Source organism: Epinephelus moara, chromosome 24, assembly GCF_006386435.1.
Source record: "Epinephelus moara isolate mb chromosome 24, YSFRI_EMoa_1.0, whole genome shotgun sequence".
NCBI classification, from domain to species: domain Eukaryota; kingdom Metazoa; phylum Chordata; class Actinopteri; order Perciformes; family Serranidae; genus Epinephelus; species Epinephelus moara.
Window position 1 is genome coordinate 14820324 of NC_065529.1, and position 17631 is coordinate 14837954.

Below are 17631 nucleotides of genomic sequence, written 5' to 3' on the forward strand. Positions count from 1 at the left end.
TTTCTGGCCTGAGCTGCATTGCATTGTGAATACGTGAGACACATATTCACATCCTCTTTTGACATCATTAGTGGTTGCGCCTGAATTCGGTGGAAATCTGTTTTGAAATTTAATTCTCATACAAGGTGGTGACAATGCAGCTGTAAGGAAACATTGTGAAACTTCATGGCTTTTAAAAACAAGCTCCGCGTATGATGGGCTTGCAGCCAGCTCACATGACCCACGCTGCAGCTGCGGGTGCTACTACACCCTCTCAGCCTAAACACACACACACACACACACACACACACACACACGCACACACAAACACATGCACGCACACTCACAGTATTGTCAGGGGCCTAATCATAGTTGCATGTACCTCTTTGGAAGGCTTGCGGAGCACATCCCCTACACCCCCTCCACTCCTCAAGCCGTGACTCAGCACAGTGACGATACACATAAGTAGAGAGTCGCATGTCCGCTCCATGTCGCTGTCCTCCTCATTGTCATTCCCAAAATCTGGGGAAGCAGAATGGAAAGCTGTAATCTAAACATTTAAGAGGCTGTAAAAGGCTGTAAAAAGGGCAATTTATTTATCGTTAGCAGGTGTGTATTTGTTTACAGGCCTTCATAAACTACACTGCGGCACCAGAGAACGTCATTCACACTGTAATTCTTTATAAACTGTTAATACTTTTTGGTTTATGTAACATAAAATTGTGGCTCATAATAACTATTAAACTAACCTATGTATCAACAAGATTATGCAGGGACATTAACATGTAAAATAAAACTAATAATTATTAGTTTTATTTTACATGTCATGTTAACATGACCCGCTCACTACAGCCCCTCTTCAAAGACTCATTGCTTGAGGAAAAGTAACATCAAAGGGGGGAATGGTACAATATACGGCATTATATAATTATTTTCATTTAAGGTTGTAGAATAATTGTTTTGAATCACTGCACAGTAACACTAATGTCACTTTAATTCAGATATTATGAGGATTTAATACATTGCATATGAGACAGTGTGATGCACTCCATTACATTTTAGTTTCCCTTAAATTTTCTAAGCATCTAAAGCCATATTCATGATACACTGAGTATGTTATGGTATTTGATATGATTATATTATGCTGATAACATTTATATACAGTATTCATTCAAATTATTTTTGACAGCAAATCCAAGAGAAGTATGAGCCTGTTTTTTAATATTTTCTGTGATTATAAATATACATTTATGTACTTATTTATGAACTCAAATATCCTTGGCTTAGTTGCAGAACGTGATATCTGTTGAAACTGTTTTGTTTACATGCTTTGGCTCACAGTGTGAAGGCGGTTAGTCAAAGCAAAAGTGTTTTTGTTTCGATGGAATGTGATAACCACTTGGTTTTGAGATTGTTTTTAACCCAGACAGAGACAAAGATCAACATTTCTAAAATATTATTCCGTTAGATAAAGTTTGTGGGTCATTGTAAAATGACCTCTGACCCAGTCATATGGCGGACATTATGATCCTCCTGCTAACTGTGTTTATTATGGGCCACATGATTTGATAGTTTTTATGTCCGGTCTGATGGCTGAGGGAATGAAACTGACACTGTTCTGTTTTAACTGGATTAACTGATGTCACATGAGGGCCGGTAAGGGTCTCATGTGAACTTGTCAGTTATGTGACAGTTGACAGAGTCACATGAATTAGAGTGTGAGTTGGTGTGAAGCTGCAGAACAAATGGAAACAGTCCAAAAACATCCCACAGTTTTCACTTGTTGTGGCCCAACAAGGCCAAGTATGATTTCCCCGTGTTTCAAGTCGACTCTACAATAGTAGAGTCAATTCTACACTTCTCTTAGATATCACTATCAACCTTTTCCTACATGAATCTCTTGGTTGTTTTCAAATATGATGGCTAGCATTGTCAGGCTAGTCTAGACACTCTGACCCCTGGCTTTTTTAAGCTTGCGACTGAAATTAACCACATTATAAACTGAGCTTGTTGTTACCACATTTTAATAGGTTTAATTCAGGACAAGAAATCCACACAGGAAGACAAGTTAATTTTACCTATACCGCAGAATGTCACAAAATACAAACTTGCCTCCATGGCTTTTACATTCTGTACAGCAGAAGACACCCTTTGTCCTTAGTAGGGCACGAGACCAAATAAATTACATCAGTTCTACCAAGTTATGATTCGCTTTAAATCAATTGATGGTAAATTTCCATCTCTGAGAGTGCATCTGGGTGAGAAAGTAACTTAGAGTTTAGAAAGAAAGAGAGAACGAGAGACTACATCACCCCTGCTACTTGTTAAAGTCACAGGCTAATGGTTAGCCAAAATCATTTGCGAGTGTGGTTACACTTTTCAAAACGTGACGCAGACAACGCTTGCAACAATATTTGTGAATTTTTTTATTTCTCAAAGAGTACCTGGTCAAAAAATACATCTAAACGCTGATGAGTGTGCCGTGTCCGACAGTCTGAAAGCTAAGTCCCTCACAGCTAACATTTGCACACCTACAGGCAGTGCCGAAGACTTTCATCCCTTTCATGGACGATGAGACTTTACGTGAAGCATCAACAATTTCATCAACATCTTCAGGTAATAAATCAGCAAAGTTCTGTATAAATTTTGTTATTTAAAGAGAGAGTTAAGTCCTAAAAAAAGGTACCATTTGGTACCAGTACCAAAGTCCATATACTAGTATTGGTTCAAATGCGAACATTACCCAACTTTAGCCCCTAGACTCAAACACATTTAATGGGGAAAAAATGGAAGAAACCTCAGGAAGAGCTGTGGAGGGATCTGTCTCTCAGCATGGCAGACATGCAATAGATGTCGTGTGTGCAAACAATAGGCTTATTGTTTTAAATCTTTAGCTAAAAACACATTTCTCAAGCTAAACCAATTTAAAACCCAGTTTTGCAGCATACATTACCTTCCTGCGGGGCTTCTGTGGTGCAGTTCTCATCCATGCCCCCCTGACATATTCCTGCAGACACAAACTCACTGGCCAGACTGGCTCCATTTTCTAGAAAGGAGGAGGAGACAGTGCAAACATTTTCTTTTCTTTTCAAATGGAAACCTACAATCTGGCTTTTTGTAAAAAATGATAAACGACAGGAGCCTGTCCTCACTCAGAGTCGTGTTGGGGATACGATCCACCTCCAGGATGAAGTCGTCTTTGAAGAAAATGTAGCCAACAATGGAGAACAGGTAGACCAAGATGAGAGCCAGGACAGCGGTGAGCACGATAGAGCGTCCGTTGCGGGTCACACTCTTGATTACATTCAGCAGTGTCTCTTCCCTGTATACCAGGTCGAACAGCTACAGAGGTAAAGCACATGTTAGGAAATATCAGGTGGCAACTGATTGATTGTAAAGTGGCTTAATGCCACTCAAAAGGCAGAAATTTTTAACACTTGGTGCACCAATTTAGGTTACATACAGCCATCTTATATATACAGTGTTAACAGTATTTGTTGCAACATGAACATGAGGGTTGCACAAGAACGCACAAGTGAGAAGAAACTCATAGTTGAGTTGGATTAGATTGTATCATGTAGCTTTTATACTTTTACACTTGTGCTGAATGTTTTCTCTGTCTGACATGAATTATATATGTTTTCAGAAACTTGTTATTGAAGAAATATGGAAATATGTTGCGCTGCATCTGCAGAGGAGCTGCTTGGGCCTGTTTGAATGGAAAACATCTCAGAATACTGGGATATTCAGTCTGACACATTATAAAGCAGGCCTGAGGCATAGGCACACGGCACTTAACACCCCCAACAACAAGAAAAAACAACAACAGAAACACCATTACAGCACCAAATAAGGCAACATCTGGCTTGCAAGTAGGGTATGTCCTTGAATGCACCATGAAGGAAAGCTAAGGCTACATTCAGAGAGATGTAATATTTTACACATGTTTTTATTCAAAACCTGCTGCTTTTCATTCCGTCCCAGTAAGTTTGTGTATGTGTGTTTGCAAGCATACTTTTCTTATTGTACAGACTGTGGCAACAAATTTTCTCGGAAAAGCACAATAAGGAATCAATCTTTCAATGTGTGTGTTCACAGGGTGTGTGTATTTCTCTCACCAGCAGACTGTAGAAAAAGACATGGACAAACACCCCCAGAGAGCAGATGATGAGGTACATAAGGTGGTAAAGGAACTCAAAGTCCAACACCATGGCTTTGTAGCCCCATGTGAAGGTTCCTCGGTTCCCCACAAAACTTATCAGGAAGATGATTTTATTGCACACCTGCAAGATAAAGTCAACCTCTCTTTAATAATTTGAATACAGGATAATCAACCTTTGATCATTTTAATATTGAAAAATCATCATGGCCTTGGCTGGGGGCTCTGGGGCCGACACAGAAAATGTTGTAACATGGTGGGTGTGGCTTCTTAGGATAAACGAGGACACAATGAGTGTATTTACATGAACATTGGTAACTTGAATATCGTTGGCTTTCTGCAGCAAGGATTTCTTAAAGTGTGAGACAAAAGGGAAAGGGATTAACAGAAAACCCAGTTAACGTGACTTCTGTGGATACATGCCTGACTTCTTGGTCATGTTTCAGACAGGGTTTTTTTTACTAGAGTGCATGTGCATGATAAAGACAAAAGGAAAGGTCATCAGATGTGCATTCGTTTAGTAATGAAATCTAAAGTCTGACTAAGAATGAAACTGACACTATTAGGGGCTATTTGAAAAATTTACATTTCTGCAAAGAAAACACTGTGAGAACTACAGTCAGGGAGACATAAGATGACACAACACCTGCATGTCAACTAGATTATAGCGTGACCATGTTATGGCAATCCATGGTAACATGTTCTCTGATTTCCTGCATTAACCTGGGTTTCTCTAAATATCCCAGTTCCCTTTCACTTGATTCGCTCCTTAAAACACATGTAGCATGTAATATCATGCCTAATGTGAACTAACTGATGACACCTCTATTCACACTTTTAAGGCAGATGACCTGTGTTTCTACATTTGTCACCACAGTCATCCCTCAGTGAGGTCTCAGAATGAACACCAGGCATAAAAAAGGTATAGATGTCTTCTGTCTGCCCTTGCCCTTAAGGGTGCAGCATCTCTATGCATTCCAAAGACCAGCATGAGGCATGTCCCCTCTCTCTGGGGATTGTCCATGCCAGGAGAGCGTTGACTGAGCCCAAGTCTGGTGTGGTTTGTCACCAGCTCAGGTGCTTAACTCTGGAGAGACAAGTTATGTTTGTGGAAAACGGGTTGGGAAAAACGGATGTATGGCATGACCCCCTCCTCTCTGAGTTCATCTAATTCTGACAGCAAGTAGTGTTTGGTCAAATTCCCTGCTCGTAACTGAGCTGACCATGTGGAGTACATTGAGGGGTTAGCAGAGTTTGAGTCGGAGCCCTCTGTGTGCGCTAGCCAGCCGCGGTCCATCGGCTTGGACATGCATGGCTTATCGAAGGATGAACAGAAGGCTTTATTGTCAGGCCAGTATACCGATGCTACTGCATCAGTTGGCCAAGATGATACATCCTTTCTCTCACTGTACCTCTGCGCGGCTGAGAGAGAGTGGCCCTCTTCTCCAAAAGCTCAGAAACCGCCGCGGTCCGCTGGATATTTCCTTCCCCCCTGAGCTGACAACGGTCTCGGAATTAACTTCGTCACAGAACAAACTGCTGTCTACCTGCATCACAGTGCCCGAAAATTGACAGTACTGGATTCTAGATGGGAAAAGGGTAGCTTGGTAAATCCTCCACCTATGGACCCATCCCTGGCAGTTTATTTGGCCCCGTCTCATAACCATTGTGTGGGAGGCCCCACAGCCCTCACATCCAAGCACTGCAGGTTCTGCGCTTCCTAGCTGTAAAGGATTTACTGAGCACAGGTGGGTACTGCCCATGGGCTGAGCTCCATCACCATGCTCTAGACAAATTGAGTCATGTGTCTGGTGGCACTCTGTAAACTGAAATTCTGACCTCTCAGAGAGCTTGCATTCTCTGCGTGTCCCACTATGCCGTGGCCTATTCCTGGGCAGAGGGATTGCATCTACAGCAGTCGTGCAGACACCTATGCCTGACTCTTTTCGACATTTCAAATAAGGTCGTTTATTTAGATGAGCTGGTGTCTGCTGAGAGTGTGTTTGGGCAGAGACTGCATACAAAAATCAGTCTCACAAACACTTACTTTCATGTAACGGTACACCCAAACCACAGGCAGTTTCTAGGTGTTGAATTCAAAGGCAAAGCCCAAGAATAGTGCTGCCATTCAGCCTGTCACTTGCTCCCCACACCTTCCTCAAATGTGTTAATGCAGCGTTAGCTCCCCTCTAGTCGATTAGACTCTGATCACAAGCTCAAGAGAGCAGGCAGCAGAGCAGCTGTAACATTCACATCGAAGCAATGGGCTTTTCAGTGAATTTTCAAAAAGTTTACTGACCTAGAGTCAACAATTTTCAGCTGAGCACATCTGTCAGAACGCAAAGTGGCTGTGTTTTACTGCTGCCTTGCTCAACTTCAGCTGGGACACAAACTGTGTTACCAGAGAATTATACAGCTAGCAGGCATGATGGCATCTACAGTATGATCGCTATAGTGTCGCTCAGGTGATTTAAGATGCAAGCACTTTAGCGCTTGATTCATTTTAACCGCCTGTGTGTGCTACTTTGGTAAAATGCGAACTTCACACTGACCACCTGGAGCTACTGCCGACTTTCTTAGCAGTAAAGCATTTTCGTTGAGCTCTCACACGCCAGCATGTTCTAAACAGGACAGACTGTACAACCGTGGTTTTCAACATAAACAAGCAGGGAGGCATCTGTTTGCTTCCCCTGTTGGAACTGCCTTTCTCTCTGTTTGTTTGGTTAAGTGTTAATTTTCTGTCTCTTACAGCCACCCATGTTCCAGGCCACCTTAACCTGCGGGAAGACCTTCTTTCCAGGGTGGGACCTCTTGTAAGAGAATGGAGGTTGCAACCACTGGTGCATCCAGGGCGGTGGTGGACTTCCTTGCCTCTGGGTCAAATACCCATTGCCACATGTTCTTTTCAACGACGGACAACAGTGCGTCTCTGGAAATGGATGTGCCAGCGTGCCCATGAACCAACACACAACTATATGCATTTCCTCCCGGTGGAAATGATACTGCATGCTCTGAATAGGGTGCTCCCTCTCCACAGGGACCTCCTCTGTCAAACAGGAGGAGAGATGATTTACACGCATCCAGAATTGAGGTGGCTGCATGCTTACCTGTTGAGAGGCTCAATATAACAGCTAAAGGTCTGCCCCCAAGTGTGGAGGCAATGATCCAAAGTGTGAGGGCATCATCCACTAGAGGCCTATGTGCCTATAAATGGTGGGTGTTCAAGCAGTAGTGTCAGGTCCGCAATGTACTCCCATTTCAGTGGTCCATTGTGGATGTTTTGATGTTCCTTCAGGAGCAAGAATAAGGGTCTTTCCTTCTCCACCATTAAGGTCTATTTGGTGGCTATATCCGCCTGTCATGTTGGTTTTGATGGAGAGACGCCAAGCGCTCAGCGTTTTGCCATGGCCATCTGTATTTCTTTTACACAAGACTGCACTGCCTTTCGCTTTGACCAATAGAGGTGACTTCAGTTAAGTCACACTGGGCATGATATCCCATACTATATGTGTTACACCTCATTCCTCTCCGTCAGGGAACAGAGGGTGTAGTCATAGCATTTTGTTTTCTTGTGTACATGAAAGGAATTGAGGGGAGAGAGGATAAAGGTGTCTGCCAGATTTTATTTTGTGTGTGTGTGTTTAAGAGCACATCTAGAAAATCTCTGGCGGGAGCAGGGGTGGTGTCACACTCCCAAGGGTCCAGTGACGCACTTCACACCCCATAACACAGCCAGGCGCTGCCAAGGAGAGCTGTAGGGCCAGGGAGCGACACCACAGGCAGACTGGGCATCGGCCTGCCAAGTGGGCATGAGTGTGAGTGAGAGTTGAAAGGAGAAGTGGAACTAGTGCGGTGGAGGTTTCTCAGTACATGAAAGTACAGCGGTGCGTGTGAATGGGAAAATAGAAATGGTATGTTTTTAGCAATCCTCTGGGGAAAATTACTAACAAACCACAGAAACGCACACAAGAGAAAACAAATGTTTAAAGGGTCAGTTCACCCCAAATAGGGGAAAAACATTTTACTTGCCTTCTGTGGAATCTAGCTACGCAAATAGTTCTGACTTCATTTTTCCAGATTTCTGTCTCTACCCCAATACAGTGGAGGAAAATGAATTTCATCGGAGGTGCTCACAAACTGTCTGCAGTTTTTAAATGGACTAGCTCCTCTGTCTAAAACTGCTCCAATAAAAACTGTCCATAACTAAGTCTTTGGAGTATCCAGGAACATTGTTTCTGGAAAAAAAAATTACTGTTGTCTTTTTGTGTGTAATATTTAAATGTTATGAACAACACAAACAACCAGGACTAGGACTGTAACTTACAATTCTTATAACTGTCAATTAATCTGGTGATTTACTCAATGAATTGTTGAGTCCATGAAATGTTGGGATAAATGCAAGAAAAGGCTCATCACAATTTCTTAGAGCCCATTTTGACATCTTCAGGTTGCCTGCACCAACAATCCAAAAATACTTAGTTGTCAATGATAAAATAAACTAGTTAAGCACCAAATCTTTACATTTGAGAAGCTGGAATCAAAGAATATTTGGTATATTTGCTTGAAAAATGACTAAAATGGTTGATCAATTATCAAAATATAGTAGCACATTTAGTTTCTTTGGATTGGCTTACTGATTAATCAATTAATTGTTTCAGCTCGACAAAATTAATTCCCTTCCATTGTATTGAGGTGGCAACATGAATTCTAGAGACAGATATCTCAGAGCTGTGTGATTAAAACCAAAAGTTATTGCATGACTGGATACTACCGCTAATAATTTGGGTAAACTGACCCATTAAGGCAAGACTACTCACATTGAAAGCACCCAGAAGGAACAGGGTGGGTTCCAGGCCAACGGAGAAGATGAGACGGAGTATTGTGATAATGACGAGGGCACGGATGCCCAGCGGTTGGGGCATAATGATAACAATGACCAGTGTTGCCAAAACTCCCATCCACAGCAGCGCAGACAGGTGGGGATCCAGCATACCTGCGGATGATAAATGTTTGTATTAATGCACATGCAAGCTATGAAGGATACTTGCTAAAACTGCTGTATTTAGCAACTCTGTTACATAGTGAATTTGCTATATAGGGAATATTAATGTACCACGTTGCAGGATGACAGCGCAGTTTGCAGCTTAAAAGAGGACTTGTGTGGATCAACAGATTTTTAACAGGCTTCTGCTGAGTTCTGCCTCTCAGGCAGGCCTCAGGCCTTCATTAGTGAGACTTTGAACTCAAAGAGAGCCAGTTACATAACACCCCAAAGAATATGACATACTTTTTTGTGTATGTGTGTGTGTGTGTGCTTTAAGCTTTGGCGAGAGCCTACCTGATGCCTCCCTTGATCCCGGGGTAAATCCAGGATTAGTGTCCTAGTCAGGGGTTTCATGTGGCAACGTGTCACTCAGGCTAAAACCCTCGACCAGGTTTGACCAGCCCAAAATCAAGGCCATACCCAACCTCCTGCCTCTGTTACTGATCTCCCTTTATTAGAACACTGAGATAACAAGTGTGTATGTTTGTAAGCACTTTATGAGTCACAGATCAACCTCAGAGAACATAGAAAAGGAAATATAGATGAATGCGTTGATGTTAGAAAGGTAGAAAAAGATCAAGAGAACACGGTGAAAGACAAAGAAAAGGAAAATAGGGCAAAACTGCAAGGATTAAAAAAAAAACAGAGTTGTAGTGGTTGAGAAAGCAGAAGGGGAGTACTGCAGATCATTTCCTCCACTACTCCCTCTCCTCCCACCTTGCCTATCTCTGCCTCCTTCCCTCCTTCCCTTCCTCTAGTTTTCTCTCCCTCCCAGTCCCTGTGGAGATCACATGACAGGTGCCACTTACATAACAGCCATCTCTAAAAATACCTCAGCTGAAAGATTCATGAGGAAACGAGCGGGGAGCAACACACAGCTCCAGTGATGTGGCAGACTCAAACAAGGGCGCTTACGTGCTCTCACAAACTCTGTAGCTGCCTTGCACTCTAGTTTAACATGCAGGCGGAACGACTGTATGCAAACAGCTGTAAAATGAACTGTTGAGAGAGGCTGCAAGCATGCACCGTCTGCGTGTGAGCATGTGTGGCGTTGGGTGTGTGGTGCTAACCAAAGCTATTCGTCAAAAGGCAGTCAGTCATGCATGCAGGCAGAACACACTGACCTAGATCTCTTGCTCTTATAACCCTCATTCTAAAGCCCCAAGCAAAGGAAGGAGGAGAGCAGAGGGAGAACAAGCACAGTGTGTGAGTATGTGTGTGTGAGAGAGAGGCAGGGGCCCAAAGCCATAAAAGTGCCTGTTAAAGCAGGCCAAAGGTATGCTGGAGACTCACGTGATGATGTCTTGCACACAGAAAGAGTTCCAGTGTAGAAAAGTAAAACAGTCAGACCTGACTCATGTTGTGCACTCAGTTTTTTTTACATAAAGACCATCAAAACTAAAGTTAAAACTACGATTGTATGAATAATTGAACTGTTGTATTCAGTGTTAATTGCTCTGCTCAGTTAGCACTACATGCAATTTTTATATTTCACAAAAAATACAGCATTTTTTGTAACTTAGCATAACTTTCCATTCAGTCATGTAATTTGACAGGTGTAAAACAACTGTTTAAAGAAAGATGCATGCAAACTTGTTTGTGGGTTCAATTTGAAATGTAGAGCTGATATGATATGTGAAGAGACAGTAGTTGTTAAAACTTTATTATTTGATAGTCTTTTCTTTGCATTCTTATTCTCATATTCTCTGTTCCTCGTTGAGTGTTTTTTTATTTATAGAAATGGTCATTCGAATGTGCAAACTTCTGTTCATATAAATTCAAGTAGCATGGAACAGATTCAGATGGAAAGCTGAACCCACTGACAGGATAGACAAACACCACCAGGGAGGATTTGGCAGCTAAACAGTTTGCCTTGTTTGAAGTATAAAACATGATGTATGACTTTTTTGTGATCGCATGATACGCGTGCTTTGTGTACTCTGCCCTACCTGAGCCAGTGTAAGCTTTGTTTATGGGACATCAAATGACACAGGGTGCTGCTGTGTTTTTGTGGTTTCCATAGTACTGAAAGTCAAATATGAACTCAGGCTTTGAGGACATGGGTTGGGGTTAGGGCTGTGTGTGTGCGTGTGTGTGTGTGTGTGTGCGAGTCTGTGTGTGAGAGAGAGTCTTAAACAAAGGTAGAGGGCTTCTCAGGTCCTGCTCCTAATCCTGGTCAGGTGATTAGAAGTCAGCAGATCTGAACATTGTGTTAAAAGGAGATCAGTGGGTCACTGGTGAGGCCCGGGAGAAGGACTGAGAGTCATCTTTTCAAAGTCTAGCTCTGTGGGTGGCTGCATCATGTCACATGCCTCTCCAGATAGTTTCTTATATTACAGTTTATATACAGCTAGGTACACCATAAAATAGGTTACAAAATATGGTAATGAGTTGGGGCTTTTTTGCTTCTTGTTTGATGATGTTAATGGTTAACCACAGAGAATATTTTTAACCAGTTAAGCATGTCACTCTGTAGGTTAGGTATTGTACATGTCGTCCTGTGAAAACATGTTGTACACTTTCTAGTCTTCCTCAGGTCGCATGGGTGAGTAAGCAGCTTGATTTTGAGCTGCTTTAGCTTTGTTAGCTCTGTTGGCACCTTTAGCAGTGTCAGCACAGCTAGTGGTGCTAACATAGCTAGTTAGCAACGCTAAAGGGTTTTCATGGCTTGAAATGAAGCTGCTTTCTCACCAGGGCTACCTGGGAGGACACAAGAGGTTGGCCACCATGTTTCTGCAGTAACGCCGTCCTGCCACCTGGACAGCGCTACCAGTGGTAATTGCAAATGAGTGGTGCCGCTAGCTAGCTCCCACTAGACCCGGGTGGTGTGCAGAGCAACGCAGCCAAGGCTAGTTAACAAGTGGAGAACATAGGATGGGGAGTGGGCACTGTGTTTCCGCATGTTGACGTGGAGAGCCAGCTGTCTGTCAGCAAAGCCAACAGAAAATACAATAAAAGGCAAGATATTTACATCACAAAACATTCAAATTTCACCAGCTCTAAATGGATAGTGCTTTGAAATGGGGCACTAAAGTTCGCTGAGTCAATGGAGCAGCGGACTAAAAGGAAAGGACTCTTGTATTTTACCGCATTGCGCATTTTCCCCCCTAAAAATTTACCTGTTAGTTACTGGTTAATGAGTGTCGGGCTATCGAAGGCAAAATTAACAGAAAGTGACATCCCTGTTCTTCCTTTATTGTAAATTGGGGCTTTATTGCTGGCTGTAGAAATTAGTGCAACAAATTCAATATAGCCCATCAGTGTAGGAAATCCCCTCTATCTGTTCTTTAAGCATTTTTTCAATGTCCTATGTCCCTGCAGGCTTTAAAATGTAATAGGCTGTTTGCATCAGAACAACATGTCAGTGAGTCCCTGTTCTTCCTGTTTTGCATCACTGAGCACATAACCTTTGCTTGACCCTGGCTTCAAAAGAAGTTTGAATGCAAGAACAGTGCAATGCAGACAAATATGCCTCTTTCATGCTGCATCAATACGACCTCAACATGCATGAAAGAATTCACCACAGGAACTGCAAATCGCTCACATGCATGAACGAGAACGGGGACAAAGCTGATGTCATAAAGCGTAAAATTCATTCAAAATCATTAAGCCACTGGAAACATGAAGTGAGACTTCACAGTAAGATCACGAGTAGGGTGAAAGTAGGGTCAGGGTGTGGTTTTTAAAAAGCCTCTTTTCCCACTCGTGTGTTCTAATATATGACTGACCTGCATGTATCCCCTCCAGGGGGTAGAAAAAGCAGACCAACAGGTTCATGAGCACCGCCAGGTTGAAGGAAACGTTACTCCACACTGACATGTTTCTGGAGCACCAGTACAGCACTGGCTGGGCTGAAGAGGGAAAAGACACAGTGAAACATGAGGCATATTTTACAAATCTAATCACATACAACAGTGGTTCCCCCCCTTTTCTTTAAGACATACCCCCGAACCCTCATCATATGAACTCAGGTACCTCTTCATTAACACCTCCAAGCAAGTTCCAAATGTCTTTATTTGATTATTTTTCTAATAACTGGATATTATTTAACACTATTCACTGTATTTTTTTCGTACAAATTTTACAATATCGTAGCAATATATTTTTTGTATACAGTTAAAATGTCTATGTTTAGGTTAGTTTGGTCAAGTTTGCATTTGTGCTACTAGTGACAGAAGCAAGTCATTTAGCTAGTTTAACCATTTAGCCATTACTTTTGGGTAACTATTTCAATTGCATACTCATTACTTTTAGTTAAATCTTTCAGCAATTTATTCCTTACTTTAAGTTAGGTAACTATTTTAACTGTTTATTCATTGTTTTTAACTACTTTTTAAGCATTGACACATTACTTTTAGCTTACTGTTTAGACTCCTTTACCCACTTGCTAACTACTTTTTACGCCATTTCAATTGCAACATATTGTGTTTAAGTTATGGCTTACCAACTATATGAAAAAAACCGTTTAATTGTCTAACCAAATTGTCATTTAATTTCTTCAAATTAGTTGAGCTGCAACATTTCCACATAATCCCTGGTAACTTAATTGCTGACATACGATATGATTTTAGTAAATATTGTCTACAAAATGAAAGACAATTGTGAAAATTGCTGAAAGATCATCAAATCTCTTTTTTTTCTGACCTACAGTTCAAAAGTCAAAGATATTCAGTTCAAAGGATATAGAACACAGAAAAGCAGCACATTTAGGAAGCTAGAACCAATATTTGAGACTTTTAATCAATGATGAAAAAGTAATAACTTCAACCAAACATCTATGAACAAAGATTTTTTTCAACAAAATATCTGTTGAATAGCTGTTTAATCCACTAATTGTTTTAGCACCAAAGTGATTATCACATGCCCAACAAGCTGTGAACAAGCTGTAGAGGGAATCTGAGAAAAAAAATGTAAGAATTTAACACAATTTAGCTCAAATCCCCCTGATCATAAAGACAATAGTGTTACATAAAGCAATATGAGGACAGTACGTACACAAAACTGAAAGCAGCCAACACTGTTACTAATGTAAGTTAAAATGTGGATGCTGAAAATAAAAAGTTCAAAAGGCCAAAACTCTAAAACATGTCTCTTTGACCTTTGACACAACCTGATAGTTTCTGTCCTCTACTGTTAGTGGAAAAGAGAAACAGATGCAGGGACTTTTCTCTGTCCATCCCCTCCTCTGAAAGACAGACAAAATATGGCTTTGTGTGGGTACACTGTCTTGTACGTGGATTAGAAATGTGACTGAGTGGGTGCGGGTCTGTGAGTGTGTATGTTTGTGTGCATGAGCAAGCATGCTCTCAGTTGTGATTCATAAGGTTACTGTACAAATGCTTCACGGCTCAAAGAATGTGGAAAGCCCCTGTCTGCTTTTAGACAGTGGAAACATGCACACACATAACACAAGCACACACAGGAGGACATTGTTAGCCCTGCTGTCGAGTTGGGGATACACATGCTTCCATCCATTTTCCATACCCGCTTATATCCTGTTCAGGCTTGCAGGGATTGAGGTCTATCCCAGCATGCATTGGGCAAGAGGTGGGGGAACACCCTGGATATGTCGCCAGTCTGTCACACAACCAAATTCGCACCTATGGTTTATTTGGAATTTCCGATTCATCTAACCCACGTCTTTGTAATGGCATGTCTTTGGTTTTGGGATGAAACATGTACCCACGAACGCATGCAAATCCTAACCCGGCTGGCCAACAGGTTGCCAGGGTACAATCTTGCAGCCTGGCACAAAAATAAATAAATAAATAAATAAAAAAAGGTTGTGGGCTCTATACCTAATTTCCCGTTCATGACAACTGTACAGGAAGTGAATTTTAACATAACTTAGCCGTTGACATTCTATTAAGGCTTAAAGTTGATTTATTAAGGGGTGTGGTTGCTTAAAGTGACAGGCTGTCTGTCAGGGCGTCACCACAGCCTTAGAGTCAGATACAATCCTTGCTTTTCCACAGCGTCACCCTTTTGCCCAAATATGGTCACATTTCGCTCCAAAAATCCAAGATTGCGACAGTTGAAATGGCAGTCTCAAGGTTTCAAAATGGAAGTCCACAAATGAATGAGTGATATCGTGGTGGCTACGTCTATTACTTTTACATAGTCTATGGTTTTTCCTTGTAGCTATAAGTAGCCATTCCCAGTTAACAAAGACGGTGACGGACTGTGGAATGGGTGTGGGGTGGGGGTTTCAAAAGTTGTACTTGTCGGGGCGTCGGTGACTTAGTGGTAGAGCAGGCGCCCCATGTACAGGGCTGTTGCCGCAGCGGCCCGTGTTCGGCTCCAGCCTGTGGCCCTTTGCTGCATGTCACTCCCTCTCTCTCTCCCCCTTTCACACTAGTCGGTCCTATCAATTAAAGCCCAAAAAGCCAAAAAAAAAAATCTTAACAAAAAAAATAAAATAAAATAAAAAGTTGTACATGTCCACTTTGATGAAGCATCAAGATAATTTCTGGAAAAAAAGACAGTGACACTGTGCACACTATAATCTGATTAGCATCAGATAAGTGTTGAAATAAACAGTCACATTTATGGAGCAAATAAAGTGGTCATGATAAACCAACAAGCTCACTAAATTATAAAGCTGCTCCGTGCTGCTGCACCAACTGTGTGAACAGACTTCTTCCACCACCTTTGTCATTCTGTTGTCGTTTCCTACCATGATCATTGTCAGTGGCACCTCCTGTCTGAAGCATTACAAACAGTGTTGAAACAATTGGATGACTGATCCATCAGCTGATGAACAGACAATGAATCAGCAACAGTTTCGATAACATTCCAGTAGTTTGAATAACTAATCAAGAAAAAATGCATTTGCGTCCACCTTCTCAAGTGTGTGGAGGTGTGAGGTTTTGTTTAACACTTACGCATTCGGTATCTTTGGGTTCAGTTTTGTCAGTCAAACTAAAGAAGCAATGTGAAGACGTCATGCTGGGGTGAGTTTTGTCATGGGTATCCAATCACTATTGATTAATCTGTTTTTAACACTAATTAATAATGAACATAGCTAATTCAATTATGTGTATCTAATATATTAGCAGGAGCACTGAAGCGATATTACACCTCTAGAATCCTGTGCTTCAATCACCCACAGAAGAAGAGTTTCAAGAGCTTAATGCAAGTGATTTATGAAACTCAATGGAATAATCATGTACATGTAGTCCTGTATCACATAGATATTATTTATGTGTATTTCACCATTGTGTTCACTACACATGCAACATCTACTTGACCCCCACCTCTGAGTTTCTTCTGCCAGTTCATCTCATTAAAGAGATCCTCTGCTCTCAGAAAGAAGTCGTTGATCTTGCTGCCCTGCTCGTCTCTCTCTGTGGTGTAGTAGACTCGCAGCTTTGACTCGGTGGTCAGGAACTCGCAGATGTTGGGCACAGGAAACACGATCTCCTCCATGGTGCGGTCCTGGCGCACAATCTGAACAGAGGAACACACACGTCGCATTGGCCTCTTCATGTCCACACTATTGTATATTTGCAAAGAAATGAACATTTAGTTTTCTTGATGATTGTTTTGTGTAATTGTACTAAGGAGGGCAACAGATAGTAACAAGGGTGGTGTATTATGACCTCTATCTGAGCTGTGTGTTTGGCGTAGAACTCCAAGGCCTCATCTCCCTCCCCACTGGCTCCTCCTGGCTTTAACATCATGCACAGCTCCTTATTATGACGTGCCAACTGTATGGAGGACACAGTCAACAGTCAGCAACATTACATAGATACCGTGTGTGTCATCACACTCCTGCATGAATGGAGATATATATATAATAGAATTGTCAACATGGGATTCATAGATGAAGGGCACACCTGGTGAGCTAAGATGTAGATATTGTGTCCGACATTTCGGGGAGAAGCAGCATCGTGTTCCTCCTCTTCCCCGTTATCCTCCTCCTCTTTTGTGTCCTCGAACTCTACCTCTCCCTGCAGATAGGCCTTCTTTATCACCTCCACCTGAACACACACACAAACATACACAACTTTACACTTTTTACAGGACAACATGGGATATTATTTTTCTGAGATAAAGATGTTCTGATACCATTTTTTCTTCCCAGGACTGATTCTGAAACCTGAACTTGCATTTCGGCCAATACAGAGTAGGCTTACTGATCCAATTTCTGTGTCCAAAAGCCAACAAAAGTAAAAATGGAATAACAACTATTATAGCTTGTGTGTATACTACATATATATATACATATATATACNTTCTGAGATAAAGATGTTCTGATACCATTTTTTCTTCCCAGGACTGATTCTGAAACCTGAACTTGCATTTCGGCCAATACAGAGTAGGCTTACTGATCCAATTTCTGTGTCCAAAAGCCAACAAAAGTAAAAATGGAATAACAACTATTATAGCTTGTGTGTATACTACATATATATATACATATATATACATATATATATATATATATATA

General features: G+C 41.6%; 1 protein-coding gene across 3 annotated transcripts in view; it reads right to left on the bottom strand.

Moving 5' to 3' along the window:
- Positions 1-17631, bottom strand: part of LOC126385721 (inositol 1,4,5-trisphosphate receptor type 1) — a 101032-nt gene that overhangs the window by 11098 nt on the left and 72303 nt on the right. For all 3 annotated transcript variants that reach the window (XM_050037606.1, XM_050037605.1, XM_050037604.1), the window contains 9 exons: positions 17021-17164; positions 16784-16891; positions 16439-16631; positions 12911-13033; positions 8956-9131; positions 4098-4262; positions 3132-3321; positions 2933-3025; positions 362-501 (listed from right to left, as the gene is read on the bottom strand). In XM_050037606.1, coding sequence (XP_049893563.1) covers positions 362-501; positions 2933-3025; positions 3132-3321; positions 4098-4262; positions 8956-9131; positions 12911-13033; positions 16439-16631; positions 16784-16891; positions 17021-17164 — 1332 coding nt within the window. The remainder of the gene's footprint in view (positions 1-361; positions 502-2932; positions 3026-3131; positions 3322-4097; positions 4263-8955; positions 9132-12910; positions 13034-16438; positions 16632-16783; positions 16892-17020; positions 17165-17631) is intronic.